Source organism: Coturnix japonica, chromosome 10 (genome assembly GCF_001577835.2).
Source record: "Coturnix japonica isolate 7356 chromosome 10, Coturnix japonica 2.1, whole genome shotgun sequence".
In the NCBI taxonomy this organism is placed as follows: Eukaryota; Metazoa; Chordata; class Aves; order Galliformes; family Phasianidae; genus Coturnix; species Coturnix japonica.
In genome coordinates this window covers 17831366-17851180 of record NC_029525.1, presented here as the reverse complement: position 1 = coordinate 17851180, position 19815 = coordinate 17831366, and the positions used below count along the sequence as shown (strand labels likewise).

At 42.6% G+C, this 19815-nt stretch overlaps 1 protein-coding gene across 4 annotated transcripts; it reads left to right on the top strand.

Moving 5' to 3' along the window:
- The first annotated feature begins 32 nt into the window (after positions 1–32).
- MORF4L1 (mortality factor 4 like 1) lies at positions 33–19328 on the top strand. 4 transcript variants are annotated; one of them, XM_015873401.2, is made up of 13 exons: positions 33–172; positions 2630–2676; positions 4249–4316; positions 6505–6591; positions 7299–7379; positions 9823–9885; positions 14713–14738; positions 15161–15249; positions 15552–15653; positions 16629–16717; positions 17302–17474; positions 17767–17851; positions 18075–18608. In XM_015873401.2, the coding sequence occupies exons 1-13, from the start codon at positions 133–135 to the stop codon at positions 18199–18201; spliced, it is 1077 nt and encodes a 358-aa protein (XP_015728887.1). In that variant the 5' UTR covers positions 33–132; the 3' UTR covers positions 18202–18608. The 4 variants fall into 4 exon arrangements, with proteins under 4 accessions (XP_015728887.1, XP_015728889.1, XP_015728890.1 ...); XM_015873402.2 differs by lacking the exon at positions 18075–18608 and adding an exon at positions 18643–19328 and having other exon boundaries at positions 36–172; XM_015873403.2 differs by lacking the exon at positions 9823–9885 and having other exon boundaries at positions 18075–18611.
- The last annotated feature ends 487 nt before the right edge of the window (positions 19329–19815 follow it).

Below are 19815 nucleotides of genomic sequence, written 5' to 3'. Positions count from 1 at the left end.
ATCCCGGCATGCTGAGGGCTCGGAGCAGTGCGCATGCGCGGTGCGGCGGGGGTTGGGGCCGGCCGCGCAGGATGCGGCGGAGGTGGTGAGACCCCGCGGGGAGGGGGCGGGAGGAGGGAGCCGCGCTTATAAATGGCGCCCAAGCAGGACCCCAAACCCAAATTCCAGGAGGGTGAGTGGGGGGGTCGGCGGGCTGAGCGGAGCTGGGGGGGCTCGAGGGTGAGCGTTGAAGGGGCGGGGGTCGGCAGGGAGCGAGGCCGGGCCCTCGCGGGCGGTGGGAGGCCGCTGTGGGGCCTTGGTAGCGCACGGCTGCGCGGAGCTGGTGGCGGCTGTGGGCGGGACGAGCAGGAACAAAGGGAGCGGTTGGAGGAGCCGTGCTGCGCACACACTGTAGTGCTCGGGGATGGGGCCCTGCCGCCTGTTTGGGGCCCCGTTATGACCCCCAGGCGCTGTTTGGGGCTCAGCTTTTGCCCCTCTGCCGCACAGAAGGAGAGTGGGAGGAAAAATGGGCTCTTCTCTTCCTGTCCCTCAGCTTTCCTGCCCGTAAGAGCTGGGCGTGCCCTTCTCCCCCGTTATTCTCCATGTGCTTGTTTTCCTGCAGGTGTTACATCTCCTAGATGGGTTAGATCTGTGTCTTGGGATGGAGATGAGCTCTGTGTAACGCTGCCCTTGCTGGGAAGCTGGGTTAGGGCTCCTTGCACAATCACAGGGCTCTGCAGCCGATGCTTGTGCTGGAATCCATACCTGTATGAGCAGCAGAGATTTTAGGATGAATGGTAGGGGTCTGCTGCTTACGGGGCTTATTTTGTGTTTGTCCCAGTTTTAAAATAATGGTTTATGCTAATACAGGTAATGAAGGTTTGTCCCCTTTTCCTCTGCCCCATCTTCACTGTGCCTTCTGTTTTGAGCAGCTGGCTTTGCAGAGCAGTTGCTCATGGTGGCCTGACACAGCGACTGGATGGCAGCTGATGTCAGGACACATTCGGTTGTGCCACATGTCAGTAGCAGCGTTACTGACCTGCAGAGACAATCAGGATTTAATGTGAGCTTCATGTTGTAGTGAGTTAATGCAAAATGTAGTGAACTGGAAGCTGAGCAGAATGAGCTCAGTGCAGCATTTAATTGAAGAAGTGTCCCATGAATGAAGCTTCCTGAAGTGCTGAAACTCAATTGTTTTATTACGGCCATCACAGCATGGCAGATAAAATGCCATGGAGCTTGAAAACCTCTCCTTAAAATACTGCCAGTAGTGTTGGGTGGGTTTGGCAGCTGTTATGTCACTTCCTTAAAGGAATGGGTGAGAAGGAGGCTGGATTGCTGTGATAACAGGTGAAAGCCTGGAGCTCCCAGTGTCCAATTGGAAGCAAGGATACCCCTTAAAGTGAAGGAACTGCCACTTTTTTCATGTAGGCTTCAGAAATGAGATCAGATTTGGTCAAGTGTGAATTAATGGTTCTTTGGGTGTTCTTGCGTCTGTTCACTGAGAATGGAGAATATTGAGTCTTTCTCAGATGTCGAGTTCAACCTTTGACTTGCTTAGAGGAGATATATCTGATATCTTTGCTTTCGCATCTGTTCTCAAGATGGCTTCGACATCAAAGGCAAGACTTGTGTCACATCCTTCACACACAACTTGTGAACCTATTGTTTCTATAAATACTCTGCATGTAAAACAGTTGTAGGAGGGGGCAGCCGAACTGAGACTTCCCCATTCCTACCCTGCTTTGTGTTTGAGCAGGGCGTGCTGGCATGGGAGCTGTTAGTACACAGCACAAATGCTTCATGTACTTTGGCTTCCTCAAGTGTTAGCAGAGGACTAAAAGGGTCACTTGTTGGCAGCTCTAAACCCATAACCTGCAAATCGGCTGTTCCTGAGCTGTGGGGCTGTGGGGCATCCCGTCGAGTCCCCCTTTCCAGCCCATGCAGCACCAGTGCTGGTGGCTCTGCTCTGCCTTGTGTATTGTAGCTGTGTGCTACACACTGGAGTGTGTTACACAGCTTCTCTCTCAGCGTGTGATGCATCACAGCTCTCAAGAAGGAAACATCTGCACGCCAATGTCCTCTGTTAAGTATGCTCAAATTCCTGCAGTAGAGCTGCGCAATAGGAGCTTACCATTTAGAAGCTGGGATGGAGGCTGAAGGATGAGCTCTGCCTGCTCAACACCACTAAGTGAGCAATTTTTCTTGCTGTTGTACAAGCCTTTCACTCTTGTGTCCCACAAGTGGGTTGGGGTAATGTCAGAATTCTTCTTCACTGAACTAGAAATACCAGGAATTGCACTTCATACCAGGAAGGGAGTGATGGTAACACTTGCTTTTGTTTGTCAGCAGCTTAAGATACAGGCACCTCATACCAAGAGCTGGTTCCCTTCTCTGAGTCAAAATGCGATGTCATGAAGACTGAGGAATCCCTTACAGCAGAATGGTTTTACCTGCTGAAGTTTGTTTGTACCAAGCCAGTGCATTTTCATGTCTGTGTCTGTAGTTATGGCTTTGATGGAGGTCTGGGTGTATCTCTGAGTTTCCTGCTAGGTTGCTGTTGGATTTATTCTGTGCTGTACTTGATAACATGTTTTTGAGGGTTGGCATTGCTTTTATTCTAAGGTGGCTTTTTGTGACTGTCTTTCAGGTGAACGAGTGCTTTGTTTTCATGGACCTCTCCTTTATGAAGCAAAGGTAGGTGTGGCTGCTTTTTACTGCAGGTGGTTCTGACTTGCCCAGGAAAGCAGAGAACTGCAGGAGCTTACTTGCTGTGCCCTACCTATCTAGGGTTAATGACTGAAGCTAAGAGGAAGGAAAACACACTCATAAGTACACTTCAGTTTTAAGCCCCATGGTTCTGTATTATGGCGAGGCATAGAAACACCAAAAGACCCCAACAAAACCAACTGAAGACCCATAGTAGCACTCTGCAGCTGTTCTGGTGAATTACTAAGGTTGCATCTTTTGTGTTGAACATCTCTAATGCGTGTCTGCTCAGAACACTGGGCAGCAAACTTGGTGTTTGCAAGCTAGCAAGTTGAAATGAGTAACCAGCACAGGAGTATATCAGCAGGGTTAGGATATTCCTACTCCCTGCTGTAGGTCTAAGTGAGACTGAGTTTGTTCCATATAGGGTGGTGTTGAGAACAGTTATGGAATATGTTGTTCCACTTCGTTGACAATTAAGCATTACAGTGCTTAATTACTCCATTGCAGTGGAGTAAGGTGAGGATGTTGTGGAGTAGTACAGGGACATGTACCCTGGCATCTCCAGAACATACCTTTCTGGATGATGTGCCTTATCCAGCCCTGAGCTGGGGATTTAATTTGGCACAGCTAGGAAGTTTAGAGGTGTAGGTGGGCACAGAGATGAACTTTATCAATCTTCTGGGCTGTGTTCATGCAGGAAGAAGTATGTCTGGCTGTGCTTTCATCCTATACAGGTGTGGTAGTTGAGCTCTTACATGTCAGACTGTAGATGCAGTAGAAAACTGTTAATGAGCAGCGTGTGTAGCTGTTCCAGCTCCTTTAAAAGTCTTCCTCTGGATGAGCCGATGTTACATCTTACAGGCTCTTGCGGGGGGGTCATTATTAGTTTTAAGACAGAAGTTCCTGTGAGGGATGCTTCTGAGTGGTATTGCAGATTAATTGGAGCAACCTTGTCCTGTACGTTCCCTTTTCTTATTGGTCTCACCTTAGTCTTGGTCTCTGAGGAGGTTACAGTCTTCAGAGGCCGTTCTTGATGGAAATAACTGTTTTTACGTACCACATGTGTGAATTCTCAATCTAGAAAATGCCTGTCCTACAGTTCTTTCTGCTGAATACAGTGTGCACTCTGTGACTATAGAGATCCATGTTATTTACTTTACTTTTGAAGACTCCTCTACTTCAGCCAGCTTACCTGCCTGTGAGGTAGGGACCTGCATGTGAGCAAGCACTCTGAATGGCTTACAGCTGATCTTGGGCTAGTTAAGTGGCTGTGTGGTTAATCTCCTGGTGCTCCTCAGGGGTTTTAGATCCTTTTTGTGGCTGTAGGTGGCCCTTTGGATAGCTGAGCAGAGTTGCTTTGCTTAGTCCTTCCAGATCCGTGAATAGGCAGCAACTGGTGTTAGACAACTTGGTTTCTGCTGTGCAATTGCTGCCAGGTATTTCAGTTGCATGCATGGAAATTTCTGCATGTTTAGAGTCTGAAAGGTTAGAAAGCAAAACTTGGTCAGAGATCTTTGTCCTCACTGGTACTAACAGAACTCTTTTCCTCTGTTCCAGTGTGTAAAGGTTGCCATAAAGGACAAGCAAGTGAAATACTTCATTCATTACAGCGGTTGGAATAAAAAGTAAGTATTTGCATGAAATGGAGTCAGTCCTGTTTTCATCAGTTGAAATATTGGCTTGATGAACAAGCTCTATCATCTATGTGTTATTAGAGAATTTTCTAAAATCAACCTAAATATTTTTTATATGTAGGCCCATGACTTGTAGTAACTTGGCCTAACTAGCGGTTTCCTTCCTGCAAGGCTTTGGTTGTATAGGTAAAGTAGCTTATGGTGTGCATAGACTAATAGGAAGGCTTGTTTGTTCGACTTTGAAAACAGTTACTAGAATTCCCTCCTGGCAGATATCAGTATGGAAACTTCTTTGCTGCGTATTGGTAGGAGAGAGCTGCAGTGGAGCAAAGTATTCTCAGAAGGCCAGTGTGCTTCAATCTTAAACTGCTTCTGGCAGCAAAAATTCAGTAAACAGTGTCTTTGTGAAGGATGCCTGCAGAACAGGAAGGGCTGTCTTAATCCTTCTCAAGAGCAGACTTTGCCTGTCTTTCAGTTCTGGTCTGTCATGCAAAGGTAGCATTAGAGAAACCTGTCCCTTCTGCAAAAATAGTAAGATTCTAGGTGAGATTTCTAAAGATGGCTTCATGATACAACGTTCAACCCACTGAAGAGTATTTCACAAGGTTACTGCATTCAAGTAGTTGCTTTTTTTCCCCTCAAGTTCTGTGACTGGGTTTTCAATTTAAGAGAAACTATTTTCTTCCTTAGTGATAATAAGCTTCAGCTCTTCAGGCTCCAGAAATCTTTCTGATTTTGTTTTGTTTCAGTGCTATGGACTCTCGAGCAAATACTGTCACTAATATCTTGATCTCGCTGACTTCACTAAAAGCTGAACTTCATGTCCTAATGCCTACAGTTTTCTTTGAATGCATCTATCCCCTCCTTGCCAGTGGGTAGATAACTGTCAGTGCTTAATATAAAACACAGACAGGGAGAGTAATTGATTCTTAAGCTGTCTGCTCTGTGTTAAAGAGGCAGCATAGATGTGGTACTTCATTTCTGTGTTTCTCTCTGCTGGTGAAGGGTGCTGTAAATGATGTCATAATTCCTGCTTTTCTTTTCATGCTTGCGCTGCTTGAAGGTTTTCCTACCTTCAGGCTTCCAGTTAACTACATTAAAAGTGGCATTGCTGCAAGATCTAAGCAAATGGAACGGTGGTTGTTTAGTTCCGGTTGACATAATTTTAGTCCTTTGTTATTTGTTAATTGCTCAGTTTAACTTTTTTTGCAAACATTGACAGGATGTGAAAGCTTTCTCGTGCAATATAATGTGTGCTGCAGTTAAATAACATTTCTTTTGAAAGTGTCACAGCTGTACAGCCAGGAGTAAGATAAGTGGCTTATATATCTGACCAGAGCACTAGCCTGAAAATGTAACCTTAGAATTCGTACAGCTGCAAATCTTTCTCTAACACTTGGTTGCTGAGCTTGGCTTGTCTTAATCCTGAAAGCCTTACACTCCTGTAACAGCATTGCTTTGATCATGTTGATGTTGCTTGAGTAGCAGCTATTGCCATAAAATGGAAGTGACAGGGAAATCTATATAGTGAGCTTTAACTTCTGCATTTCAGAATAACGCGGCCACTTTTAATGTGCTTTTATTTGAAATAATTTGTCAGATTGCTCGGATTACCCACTCTTTGTCAAAGTGGAATTATTCTCATTATGGTAATTTCCCCAACACCTGTTCTCTTAAATCGTTCACTTCAGATTCTTCAAATATTCATGCCATCTTGGTTTCCTTCACAGACAGAAATCAGAGCACTTCTTCTTACAGTAAGATCTTATTGCTGAATTTGTTAACCTATAAAATGTTGGAATAGATAAAGGAAACTCACTGAATAATGTAGTTATGGCTACAGATGTCCCATAACTTAGTAAGTGTAGCTTTATTTTTTTTTTTTTTACCTGAAATGATTCTTTTATATAAAAGACAATCCTCACCCTCCCAAATTGCCCATCCTGTGAGTTTGGGGAACTCTTCTGAATTTACTGAGGGTTACACTTCCCTAGAAAAGCTGTAACCACTTCAGGCAGTGGGGAATGTGTTTGGCAGTGTACACTCTGTTGTGTCAGTCCCTGACTTGTCACGAAAGCAGACATCAGTCTCAGATTCTGTGAAGCTTTTAATTGATTCTGTTGTGTAGAATGTGATTACATAGTGCCTTTGAATCATTAATTATTATTCTTTTTTCCAGCTGGGATGAATGGGTTCCAGAAAGCAGAGTGCTCAAATACGTGGATACCAATTTGCAGAAACAAAAAGAACTTCAAAAAGCCAATCAGTAAGTATTTTGTCTTAGAAGTTGTTCTCAGCAGAATCACTTGTTCTCTGGAGCTTCAATCCAACTGCAGTATATCAAAGGAGGTTGGTAAGTTCACAACAAAAAAACTCAACAAACACCTTCAAGAAGTATGCATTTGTCTTTTTATTCTTGAGGTGCTTTGACTTGGGGGGGCGGGGGGCTGGTCTTTGTGCTCCAGAAGCTTAAAGAGTGAACTGCTCCTTAGTTTTAAAACTGACTTGAGATTTTAATGAAGAGAAGGACAATGAGATAGGCAGGCACAGTGACTAACTGGAAACATGTTATATAATGCGGGAGTGAGGAGACTAAAAACAACCCTCCTGCAGTATCCTTACAATGTACTTCTAAGCAGTGAGGTCAGTCTTCCTAGGAAACACTTAAAAACTTTCTGGACTTGGTCCTAAACAGCCTTTTCTTCGTATCGTATCTTACTTTTTATAGCAGTGGTTTGCTGTTGCTTCCTGGTCACTGAATAACAAGGATTGTGGGAGGAGGTGTAAATGGGAGGTTATACCTTGAAGGGTTTGTTATATGTATAAGCCTAAAATCATCTTGCTATTTAGTAGATTTGTTCTTCTGAATTATTTGCTATCTGTTCTCTAAATGTTTGTGTAACTGTTGACCTTTTGAGGGAAAACATGCTTCTTTTTCAGTTAGACTTATTGCCAAATTTATTCTTTTCAAAGGGAACAATATGCAGAGGGGAAGATGAGAGGTGCTGCTCCAGGCAAGAAGACATCTGGTCTGCAGCAGAAAAATGTTGAAGTGTAAGAGGCTTTTTATTTAAAAACTGTTGCTTATAAGTCATTCTACTGATCTTTGAATGGTATTTTCTTACAGTTTAACCTCCATTCTATTACTCCTGACACAACCTGTACAGAGGTTTACTTTTGTGGTATCTGAAAGGCCTTTGTTGCAGTACTGTATTAAAACCATTTTCTAAGATGGAACAATGTTTAATAATGAATCAAGGTACTGAATAGGTTGGATGTTAATTTTATAGTTCTTTTGAATACTATTTCCCTCAAGTTAGTGAATTGGCACTCAGATCTGGTAAGTTTTCTTGTTTATCTCAGTGAAATTGAGCAGAATTTTTTAGTTCTTCTATGGAGCCCAAGCACTGATGCAGAAAAAAGTCCTTAAAATGCCTTGCCCTCTTACTGTGCAATTTAAAAATTGCCTTTAGGAAGCCTTTATTTTGCTGTCTTTTTTGCCAAATCTGAACACGTATGCTGTTAAAACATTTTTGCACCTGAAGAGACCAGAAGCAAGCTCAGATGTTCGTTAGGAGAAAAAACACAAAATGTAACTTTCAGTTTTCTTTCATTTCATCTTTTTTGTTTTTTTCACAATAAGATGTATGGCCTTACACTTAGGTTCTTAAACAGTCAGTACAGTTCTGCTTTGCTTATGTGCCATGAAACTCCTCTGCTGGACCAGTACTGATTTAATTATGTAGGTGCTCGTTACCGATGTGATGTTTTGAACTCCTGACTTCATTTGTGATTCTCATCTTTGTGAGGGAGCTGCTGAGATGGCATCATTTCCTAGGAGAAATTGGCTCATGTTTCATGCCTCTTTTAGGGGCATCTTTGTGTTACAAAATGTTTCATTGGTTTGAGAAGTGTGGTGGCAGTGGATGAAGGCCTTGTTGCTGTTGATCCTGAGTGTAGATTTAGCTGTGGAGTTGGCCAAACTCTACCCAAGGCTGTAAATTGTATCTTGGTCTTTGGAATGGAGTTTCACATGGATCTGGTCACAGTGCTACATACAAAATCCCTTGTTCTACTGCTGCAGATTGTGAGGTGCCTTAGCTACACTGGTTTTGTGTGCTTTCTCAGCTTGGGATGGGCCTCTACAGAGTTCTTAACGCATGTCATTATAAACTAATCAAAGCATCTAAATTGCGACAATTACTAATGGGGCTAATTGAGAGGTTGTTGCACTTGAGTCTATTTGTATTTTAGCCTCTGGAAGTAGAATTAATTCTTTAAAATAGGTAGTGATGGCTCAACTGAAAATGTTTTTCGTGACTCTACCAAATGCCTTGCAGAGAATGTCTCAACAGTTCCTTCAGGACTAGATTCCCTTTACTACCAGTTTTGGTAATGTTAGAGGCGCAGGCTGATTGCAGTGGGTTAGCTTGCTCTTTCCAGCTGAGAAAATGCTAAATGCTAACCTACACTAGAACTGCATAGAATTCAAAGTAGTCTTAATTCTCTCAACCATGTATAATCTATATCTAAGGTAGACTGGCACAGCAAAATGGACTTCATCTTAAACTTCTGTTCAATTCCAAAGCTCAAAAGCACGTTACCAGGTCTGTCTTTACTCTCCAATTGAAACCAGTTGGCTGAAGGGAGTGGCTTTGCTTTTTGCTATCGTCACTTATAGTAAGCATGAGGGATTGTTCCTTGTGTAGAAAAACATGCAGTAAACTAACTCTGAAGCTCTTCTTGGTGGTTGGAAAAATTAATTTCTAAACAGTGGATTATTAATGTAGTGAGGGGGAGGAAGGAAAACTCTGGTCACTGGAACAGCAGTCTTCTGATGTGAAAGATAACAGGGCCTCATGCTTGTTGCACTGATCTTGCTCCTAGTCTCTAGCTATTACCGGCATCCTTCTAAATTAGACCTCTGGTTCTTCCATTAAGGTCTCCCTATTTTTCTTCCTGACCTGAAGGCTGAGGGAGAGGCAATGCTTTGATCTAACCTAGCAGTGATACAAAGTTGTAATGCTGTTGTGTTATTGAATGGGCTACTGCTGCTTGTGTTCTGCTTACAACTAAATGCAAGATGGCTTCTGAAAACCAAAACATCTGCAAATAGTTTGAAAAACCTGGATTATTCTGCTGTAAATCTAAGGTCTTTGCAGGTACATGAAATGATGGTGGTGGGAGGGGGAGCAACCAATTGAGCAAATATTCTAAGAGGGTAATGCTGTCTACCGAATTGGCCTCAAAAGTTACCTTTTGTAGCATTCTTGGAGGATTGAACAAGGGGAGAGAACTTGCATCATGTAATTTATTCCTCAGCCAAACAGTAGTGAAAAGGAGATAATAGTGTAAGAACAACTTATCCTCCAGGAATGCTCAGTAAATCTATAACATGCTGCTAAGAAGGTACATTTTTGAATCTGAAATAGATTCTCGTAAAGGCTGAGCGCTGGGTCTGACATTCTTTCCTTAACTCAACCCCCATTGTGCCTAGATTTTTCAGACGAGATGGAGCGCATACTGTTTGCTGTTTGGAGACCCCTACCATATCGACGCGGTGAGTTAAGGATGGATTGTCAAACCAGGATTTTCATCCTGAAATCCAAACCTCCTTGCTTTCATAGATTTCTTTTAGAGACTCTTAAAGTCTTCAGTTGTAATAATGTAAGCTTTGGTAGCAATTGACTTAACAATTCTAAGTGCTGCCCTATGTTGTTCTTTCATTGTTAAAGCTGGTGTGGACTAATGGTTTTTAGCTTCTCTGAAATGCCCACATCTTCAGTTGGGGAAGGGTATGCCATGGGTAGTCAAATGTATTTGGCATCTGCTAGTTAAAATTTATGATGTCAGCTTTAAAACTGCCTGGTTCTAGAAGTTTACAGTTGCTCTGCATGCTTACTGGAGCCTGGAGCCATGGAAATCAGTACAAACAACGCTGTTCTGTAAGTCCAGAGAGCTGGGCTGGGGCAACCAACGCTGTTACAAATGTGAGGACTTTTTAATCTGCTATGTTTTTGTCAATGGCTCAAATCCATTCACAGTAACTGTTTCTGTAAATTGCAGCAATGAGCTGAAAATGCTTTTAAGGCTATTAATAAGCAATATTTAATCAAATAGAAATATGCATGAAATGCTGTTTGTACACAGTTGTTTTGAAATGAGTCAATTGTTTTATACTAACTAGAAAAGCATAAGCATTTGTATGGTTATAGTGAGCTTTGAAAAGCAAAGAACAACACTACAGATGCTGGCTTCCTCACACTGCTTTATGTATGGCACTGTTGAATAACAGCTGCTAAGAATTTATGCTATTTTTGATGAGCATAATATGATTATCATGTAAAAACAAGTAAGCTGTTAGCCTGTGCTTAGGAAGTAAGAAGGGCAGCCTAAAATATTGGAGTGAAGATGTGGCACTGACAACAAATTTGAGAAGAGCTTCTGGGCTTTCTTAATGAGGCATTTACAAGCAGTCTCATCTGAGATGCTTTCAAAACAGTGTTTCAACTTAAACATGGAAGTTGTTGTCTAGTTCTTAAGCTGAAAATGTCACATGCAGCTCTGGCTGCATGTCTTCTCCAGCATCCTTTACTATCACTGGCATGGCTAGTAGCTCTTGAAGAAGCTACTCTATAAGTCCTCTAGGTTCCACATAGCTTACAACCACTGTCTACATGCCAGTTGTTTGGAGCTGTAGCAATACTGTAATGAATGTGAGCTCCAGCTGGGGGTATTCCTAACCTGCTCTGCTGCCTGGTAGTCACTAGCGAGGTACTTAGGGACAGTCCTCAAGTGAGTCAAATGATGCTTTTCTACCAAAAAATACCACTTCTGCATCTATCATTCTGTAACTAAGGAGCTTCAGAGCTGGAGGCTGTATCCATGTGATGGATCTAGGACTCTTCTATACTCAGAACTTTCGAAGCATTTGGGCTTCTGGCATCTACAACATTCAATGGCAGAATGCTTCTCCCTCCAATTGAGTGATGTGCTGAGTTGGGGAGGAAGGAAGGAGGGTGACTCTTCTGTCTTTTTTGATGCGTCCCACTTGGGTTTTACAGTCCATTTCTTTTATGAGGAAAGAATAATTAGTTCTTCCATCTTCATCCTTTATCTCTAATAATAACCCTACAATATTTCTGCTCTTCTTTCTTGCCCGATGGTTACTCTTGTTCTCGTAACCTCTTCTAGCTTTGTGTGCCCTCTAAGCTCAGGTTGTTGACTGTGCACAGAAGATACACACAATTCTAACGTGGGTTTTGTCCTTTTCCTGATAGTGTTGGATGCTGTAATTGAGTTTCGATAGGAGTGCTGTTCCTCAGAGCAATTCAGTGAACGAGCTGCTTGAGCAGTGGAAGCTGCCAGGCTCTTTTCAACATACGTATTTTCCATACTTGATTATTTTCATTTAAGTTCTTATTACTAATTGCCTCATATTTGGAGAGACTTCAAGATTTTATTTATTTATTTTACAGCTCAGCTGCATCTTTGTCATTGTGTTGTGAGCAAACTGGCACCCCGTTCATCTTTTTGTGGTGCTCACAAATGTCTTCAGGCTCAAATCCCTGAGACCCAAGTAGTAGCCTACCTTCATTCTGCTACTTGTGTCTTAACCAGCTATTGTAGGGAGGCTCGTGAGGATTTGGGGAAAGTAAAGCTCTTGTAGTTGTCCACCGAACTTTAAACTAGGTGGTCACAGACTCCCATCACTTGTGAAGTATGTAAACCTTCCAATGTCTTGTTTCCCCTGATGTCTTTAGTCTGTGTAGGCTGCTGTTGTTTTCTACTGACGTAACTCCAGAAGACGCTGTTTCAGGGATCTGAGCACTGATGCCCACTCTTCTGTGCTAACACTACTAGCTACTTGAGGTGATGTCTGAGGGGTTTGACAAGTACATGGAGTGTCTTTGTTCTGATGGGTGTTCTGAAGGGTGAGGTGCAGGCTTTCAGCATACGTTCTTTGGCACCCTCCTTAGTCTCACAATTTGTTTGTGAAAACCATCTTGTTTTAGATATTGCACTTGAAAGTTCAGTGTTATGCATGGCCTACTTACTTTCCTTCTGAGTCTCAGCCTTGATTTACAGTACTTCATTGCATTGAGCTGCTCTGTAAGCTGTAGTTGTATTCATTTCCTGCTGATCATCTTGTTTCTGTGCGATTTCAGATCTTGTAGTGTCAGCATCTTCACTTAATTTTTGGCTTTCTAGTTGCATGTCATTTTTTGATCGCTAATATTGGAGTGTTGTGCATGTAGGTGCCTGTCCTCATTTGGCTTAACCAAAATGCTGCAGTGAGGTCTGGGTTACCTTCCTCCCAGAACTCTGATTGCTGACCTTCCTGCTCTGGGGAGGTAATGTCTGATTATAGTAGGACTTGTCCTTCATGTTTGATCTGTGAGGTCTTTAGTACCTGGTGGTTCTCTGAGATTAGTCTTAATTAAAGCTTTCTGCAGGAACTTCCCTGGCAGTTCCGTGTTGCTTCTTAGTTTTGATGTTGGTTAATTCTACATGGAAATGCCATTCTGAGGTGTATGTAAACTTGCAGACAGGCTGTACTTTGAATGTGAAATCAGTCAAAGATCTCATGCTGCTGTGACTGTGTTCTTGGGCTTGTTGATAATGCGTGTAGTGGCACAAAAAGATGTGTTTTATCTGTGCTAGCTGTATTTCATTTTTTGTATCACTTCAGGACTTGAATTCCCTTGCAGGAGATTGTTGTCTGCCATCACAAGGAACATATATGGTGTTCTCAGCTGTGTGTCTCATTGAGTCTGCTTAAGATGTGCTGCACCTCCTAGGTTCCAGGTTCTCTCAGTAAGGCTGTCTGCACCATCTGTATACAAATACATCTCTCTCCTGGGTACTGAGTGCACTGCATGCTTACATTCCTCCACACAACAGAAGCATTTTGTCTTGCACAGCTGTTCTAACCTAGTGAAGAGTTATTCTGGACCAGCTGCTGAAGGTCTGCCAAGTGCCAATGCTTTGTCTCTAACCTGAGATTTTTGTTTGTTTGCTAACTGAGATTTGTCTTTTAGACTGCAAACAGATGGCTGCTTTGACTTGCTGCAAAGGTGTATACCTTGAAATATAAAGAATCAGGAAATAAAGAAAGAGGTGGGAGAGTACAAGCAACTGCCCAGTGTGGATTTATGCTAGACTCAGTGATTTTGTAGCTCAGCTGTAGTTCACCGTCTTTATTATGGTCATTCTTAGAGTATTTTATGTGGCCTGCCTACACCTCTTTGCTAAGACTCTGCTAGGCTGACGCTCTAAAACTGTTTTCTATCCTGACAGCAATTTTCTGAACTCCATTTTTGCTTGTTCACTGTAGGTTTGGAAGGAAAGACACACAAGTGTCACTTCACGTGGTGATGAGCTTCCAAAGAAATAATAATGTGCTGCTACAAAGCTTTATCTCATCATCTGGGATCTGGCACGCAGAATTTCTTTTACTTTCTGAGGGGTTTAATTGGACTCCTGTTAATAATAAACAAATGGGAACAAGGCTGGTAATGCTCTTAGTTCCAATTTTCTTAGTAAATGAATAAAATCAGTGAATATACCAAGTTCAAATAATGAAAACCTGCTAGGGCAATTTAATTTTTGTTTCTAATATCTCTGGACTTATCTGAATATTTGCATATAGCAGGCATTGCATGGCAGGTGTCTGTAAAATGTTTGCACGTAAGTTTCTCAGTATGACCCTCAGTTTGGAATACAAATGAGGACTGGGGGAAGTTTGAAGTATGTACAGCACATTTTGGGAGCAGCATCTGGAAGAAGATAAATATTAGGGACGCTGCTATTCAGTGTTGTTCCAGATGTTACGAGTGAGAGGCATTGTGATCTCAATTGTGATCTCCCCTGAACTTTGATGCCATGATAGGCAGTCCATGCAATTTGATGCACACAATGAATTCTGATGGTGCTGCTGAAGCGGTGAAATCATTCTTCCAGTACTCTGCAGGACAGTCAGTTGGCTGAGCTGTCTGATGTTCCCTTGTCCTTTGTTCTGTCTTTGAGAGATCTCTGAAATGCTGAAATAGCACCTCTACAAGCATTTGGGAAATACGAAGCATTGGTGAATGTTCCTGGGTAATGATGGCTAGGAGTGCTTTAAGATGCTTGTTTTTTGGAACTACTCATGGCCTGTCTTCTGTAGATTTGAGTTGAATTAATCCCCAAAAAGAGAACACCACCCTTTGTTCCACAGGAATCTTGAAGCATCAGTATTATGGTGGTAAATAATCTCCTTTTGTTGTTTTCTAAATTCTTTGTAGGCCCCTGAGTGTTTGTGGATCTGAACTTACTGTACTTCTGGCTTTCAATTCGTTCAGTACTTTCATTTTTATGTTTGCAATAATTTGTGTTCTTCTTGCAGGAAAACAAAAAAGAACAAGCAGAAAAGTAAGTACATCTTTATTGTGTGTGTAAGTGGATATACTTTGTTAGGGAAGGATTCTTAGCTGGAATAAGACCTTAAATCTGCCCCCACTGAGTTTAGTTCCTGTCAACTTATGGTGCTTCTCCTGGACTTCAGGTGTCTCTTCTGTATTATTTGCTAGTTAATAAAACAGGACTGTATAATTTGCTGCTTTGTACATGGACTCTTCCAGTCTGTCATGATTTAGACCCCTTGGAAATAGAATGGTATTCCCATTGATCTGCTGAAATAATTCTCACTATTAAGTCAAACCTCAGTTTTCATACTGGGATGGGACATGTCTGCATAGCTGAGTTGTTGGTTCCAAAAGTTCCTTTTTTTTTATTGCTATTTCTTATGGCCTTACCAGACTTCTTACACAGCACACTGTTTCTCTTCTGTACAGCTCCTGGAATTGGAGAAGGGAGCAGCAGCAGTGAGACTCCTCAGCCTCCTAGGAAGAAAAGGGCACGAGTAGATCCAACAGTGGAAAGTGTATGTGTGTATGATTCTCCTACAGGATTTTTGATGGGGAACAGAAGAGCTGCTTTGCTCAGAAACACAGACAGCAGTGCTTTATCCTGCAGTATGGCGGTGTGAATTGTTACAGCTTCTTGAAATGCTAGGCCTGCCAGGTGGCCTTAAAACCTGAGCTATTTCCCTGCTCCCCCAAGAGATGACTTAGCAGTTCTTTACTCCTGTAGTGTATTTCCTTTGTGGAAAGGATGGGATGAGTGCCTTATCTCAATTGGTTATCTGAAAGTAATTAGTGTGAATCCACTTTCTTTTTTCCCCAGGAAGAAACATTTATGAACAGAGTTGAAGTAAAGGTGAAAATCCCAGAAGAGTTGAAACCGTGGCTGGTAGATGACTGGGACTTGATCACCAGGCAAAAACAGGTAATTTTAGAATTCATATCTCACTTGAGTGCAGTGCAGCAAAATCCCTCATAGAGTTTGACAGAAGCCTTACTTGACAGTTCTGGTTGCAATTGGATTTTACCTGAAGGTCATCTGTGAGTTGGACTGTGCAGCAGAATTGTGTGCAAGTTTGTAGACTGTAATCAGTCTAATTGGGCATAAGCTCAATGTCAAGTAATTACAAGTTTTGTGATGTTCCTCTAAGCGTGTTTGGCCTATTGGAATGCCTTGAAAAGTTTGCTTAGGTGACAGAATTAGTCTGTATGAGCATTACAGGTGATGTTCTGTCCTGTCTTGTTTATGCATCACTCATTCAGAAAGCAACTGAAGCATCTACAGCTCTGACTAAATATGGTCTTAGAATAGTGATTTTTAGCTGTGCTGCCAAGCTGGATCTGTATAAAGACTCCTGATAGAGCAGTTTTGCCTAAAATAAACTGTCTTCCATTGTAAGAAATGTAATATTTTTTCAGGAGCTTGTTAGTAAGTGAAATGACTTTGCATTCTTCTTGCCAGTTGTACTAAGTGTTGCTGAAAACTGTTCATTATTATTGGTCCCAGCAGGTGCCCAGCAGGTTTGTTTGCTACCAGTCCTGGGTGCTGAACTGGATGCAGGAAGCAAAGCAAGAAAAATAGTAGTCCAGGCTGCTGCTGCTTGTACAGGCGTGGTCTGTGGCCTGGTGTAGGCAGGTGTGCTGACATCTGTCTGCTTTGCTGCTTACCTTTGATTCTTGGGTTGCTTTAATAGTTCATCTTCAGGTTGATTTTAAGTTGCAGAAATGCAAAATGAGAACATGAATGTGGCTGCTGTTAGGTGTCTTGATGTGTACCACTGAACCAGCTGGAGTTTTAGCAATGCTTTACACACTGACTTGTTAATTTTATTCCAGAATATCTGTATGTCTATCAGTTTAAGTTTGTCAGTTTGTATTTTCGGTTTTGTGTCTTCCACAGCTCTTCTATCTTCCTGCCAAGAAGAACGTTGACTCTATTTTAGAGGATTACGCAAACTACAAGAAATCTCGAGGAAATACTGATAACAAGTAAGTAGCAGTCAGTTCAGATCTCAGTTCAGATCTCAGTGTTGTCTCGTTGTTGTTGGATGTCTCGTTCATGAAGAAACTTGCAGAGTTGTTAATCATACCTCAGTGCTGTGCTCAGCCTGGTATTTGAGACCTAGGTGGTCCAGGCCTTCAAGGACACCATTCAAGAACACAGTCCTACATCCAGAACATTTGCTCTCTCCCTGCGTTCTGCCCCTTCCCTGGCACTTTTTCCTAAAGGAAGCTGTTGAAGCCACCTCGGTGGTTCTCTACCCATTGTCACCCAGTGAACAGGAGTCTACTGTTGCTTTGAATGACTGCTGAGTCAAGCTAACTCGAGTAGGTGACTCTAAGCAAGGTGCTTTTTGGTTTACATCAATTCTTTGTGTTAAAAGCTGTTTCTAAAAGAGGGCTGGAAATGCACGGCTGTGAGGAATTCCGCATTTCAAGGTCTGCAAACAGATTTCCTGGAAAAATCTCAAGCTTTGTAAAAGATCTTCAGAATTTTGGTTTGTTAAACCTGTCAAATTTAACACTGTGTCCAGGCGTAAGAACAAGGCTTGAATGTTTTCTGTGTTTACCAGGGAGTATGCAGTCAATGAAGTTGTAGCTGGAATAAAAGAATACTTCAATGTCATGCTGGGAACGCAGCTGCTGTACAAGTTTGAGAGGCCCCAGTATGCTGAAATCTTAGCAGATCATCCAGATGCTCCTATGTCTCAAGTCTATGGTGCCCCACATCTGTTGAGGCTATTTGGTGAGTATCACCTAGAGATTTAACAGTGGTTAAGAGCATCTGAATGCGTCCTTCTCCTGTCTTTGAGTCGCAGTGTGTGTGAACTGCAGAGATTAGAGAGGCAGATTCCACAGCCTGCAACTTCTTTTATTATGCCTTATGTTCAGTCATCCCAGGATTTGTTATGGACATTTCTGGTTAGCTTGTGTATATGGGAATGGATTTCTAGGCTCTCTATGCTAGTGTAGGTTCAGACTTACTGTAATACTTTTAGACATGTTTTTTTATAACTCAAGTACTTGTTTTGAAACAGTTCGGATTGGAGCTATGCTTGCTTACACGCCTCTTGATGAGAAGAGTCTGGCTTTGCTGTTAAACTATTTGCATGACTTCTTAAAGTAAGTACTTTCTCAAACCTTTCAGCAAGAAAACAGAGTAAGTGGACTACTGTAGTGTGACCTATTGTAGTGTGTGGTGGAAACACTGATTTGTGAATTATTGGGGGTAACAAACCATTGAGCTGTTTGCCAGTAAATGTTAACGTACCTCTTTGTGATTGAGAAAGCTATTGGAAGTTGAAAGGAAATCCTCAGCACTTCCAAAACATGTATTGCCCTGTAGGAAGGCTGGAACTGAGTCAGCCTGGTCTGAGTTGTCTTGGAGTAACCCTGAAGTTAGCAGTCATTCTGTGGATGTTGAAGTAAAGGCAAGTGCTGAAGTACTGTCAGCAGCAGAGATGGAAAGGTGAAGCCAGTGCATTGACCAGAGGTCCCTGCACACACACATGCAGAGTAACGCCATGCAGTGCTTGTCTTGTTGTGGCTCACGTGGCTGTCACCATGTGTGCGCTGACAGCTGTCCTGTCCCTGCCTCACAACTACTGGCAGGAGCTGGTTCCTGCTGTAGCAGCTGACTGGACCTCCAATGTCAACTGTTTTATCCTGTTAATCTTCACCTCCCTGTGCTTGCTTGGAGCCAAGAGCTCTTGACAGCAGCTTGTTTGGAATTGATTTTTGGCACGAGCTGTCAGATCCTTAATTGCTTTGGCCAGCTGACTCTTTCTAGTAGTTATGTCAGTTTGTGCTCTTGGAATCGCACAATGTGATTTCAATAAACATCTAATTATTCATTTGCGATACTAAATAACACCTTGGGAATGGAATCTTAACCTCTGTACCATCTTTCCTAGGTACTTAGCAAAGAATTCCTCCGCATTGTTCAGTGCCAGCGACTACGAAGTGGCCCCTCCTGAGTACCACCGCAAAGCAGTGTAAGGCTGTGCTGCTGCACCAGGAGGGGCTCGTCAGGTCCTTATAGCGCTCTCCACTTCTGCATCTTGTTCTTCACATCTTTCTATTGCACATATGTCCTCTATTGCACAGACTGTGGGAACATAAAGTGAATAAAGTTGTGTGTTGAATATGGAGCTGCCATTTCTAAGTTCTGAAATCTTTCTTGTACTGAAATGGAAGATTGGAGTTTATTGGAGGCTCTTTAGTGTTTCTGGCTTGCTGTTTGCATCAGTGGAATGTAAAAAGAATGCAGGTGTGGTATTCCATTGTATAAACTCCTCAGTGCTCACAGGCCTGATTTGCCTGACTAACCTTCGTGGCACAGTCAGTGATGGCAAGGCCAGGCTGGGAGCTGTGAGGGTTGTGATCACCGGTGTTGGTGCTATTAGTCTGACTCTCAAACCCATTTACTTCTTGGTGTTGGAAGTCAAATGTTTGGTCTGTAAATGTATGCTTTTATTAGTAGAATTGTAATTTTTGTTAGTTTTCTAACAGTAGGTGATATCCTGTCATAGTGTCTTGGGAATGTTGGTCTTTCACAGAGCTGTTTTATGAATCTTCAAATAAAGTTTTTTAATTTCAAGTGTTTGATTTCTCTTTGGATTAGTCACCGCTGGCAGTGTTCTATTGCATTGCGTTCTGTGTGCTACGATGGGCATGAAGCTTGCAGTGTTAACTGGGAGGTGCTTTGTCCCTAATTCTAAGGACTGTTAGTTAAAGCTGGTGTATCTGATCTCGGTGAGGGCAGCTTTTCCTCTGGGCTCATTCCATGGTTCCTAAGCACTGAGAATGCGGTTTCACTTCCCTGGCAGAGCTGAGCTGGATGTGCAGGTACTTGGCAGCAGTTGTGCTTTGCAGAGGCATGCATGGTGTGGATCTCTTCATTAAAAACACAAGACTTGCTATGAAGGCAGTAGTGAAATCTGTTTAAATTCACCTTTTCTCCCTCCTCTTGCCTATCTTAACTCCCTGCTGTGGGCTGGGTGGTGGCTGTGATCCCCCTGCAGGAGATGAGCTGCTTAGCTGGGGAGCACAGAGCTCTCAGCTGCCCCCAGCAGAGCCTGAGCCCA

Bases quoted from the DNA above. Each gene is read 5' to 3' on its own strand.
- MORF4L1 (XM_015873401.2), top strand. From the start codon at position 133: ATGGCGCCCAAGCAGGACCCCAAACCCAAATTCCAGGAGG. The intron at 9,886-14,712 runs GTGAGTTAAGGA...TTCTTCTTGCAG, and splicing joins ACCCCTACCATATCGACGCG to GAAAACAAAAAAGAACAAGC. The intron at 16,718-17,301 runs GTAAGTAGCAGT...TGTGTTTACCAG, and splicing joins CGAGGAAATACTGATAACAA to GGAGTATGCAGTCAATGAAG.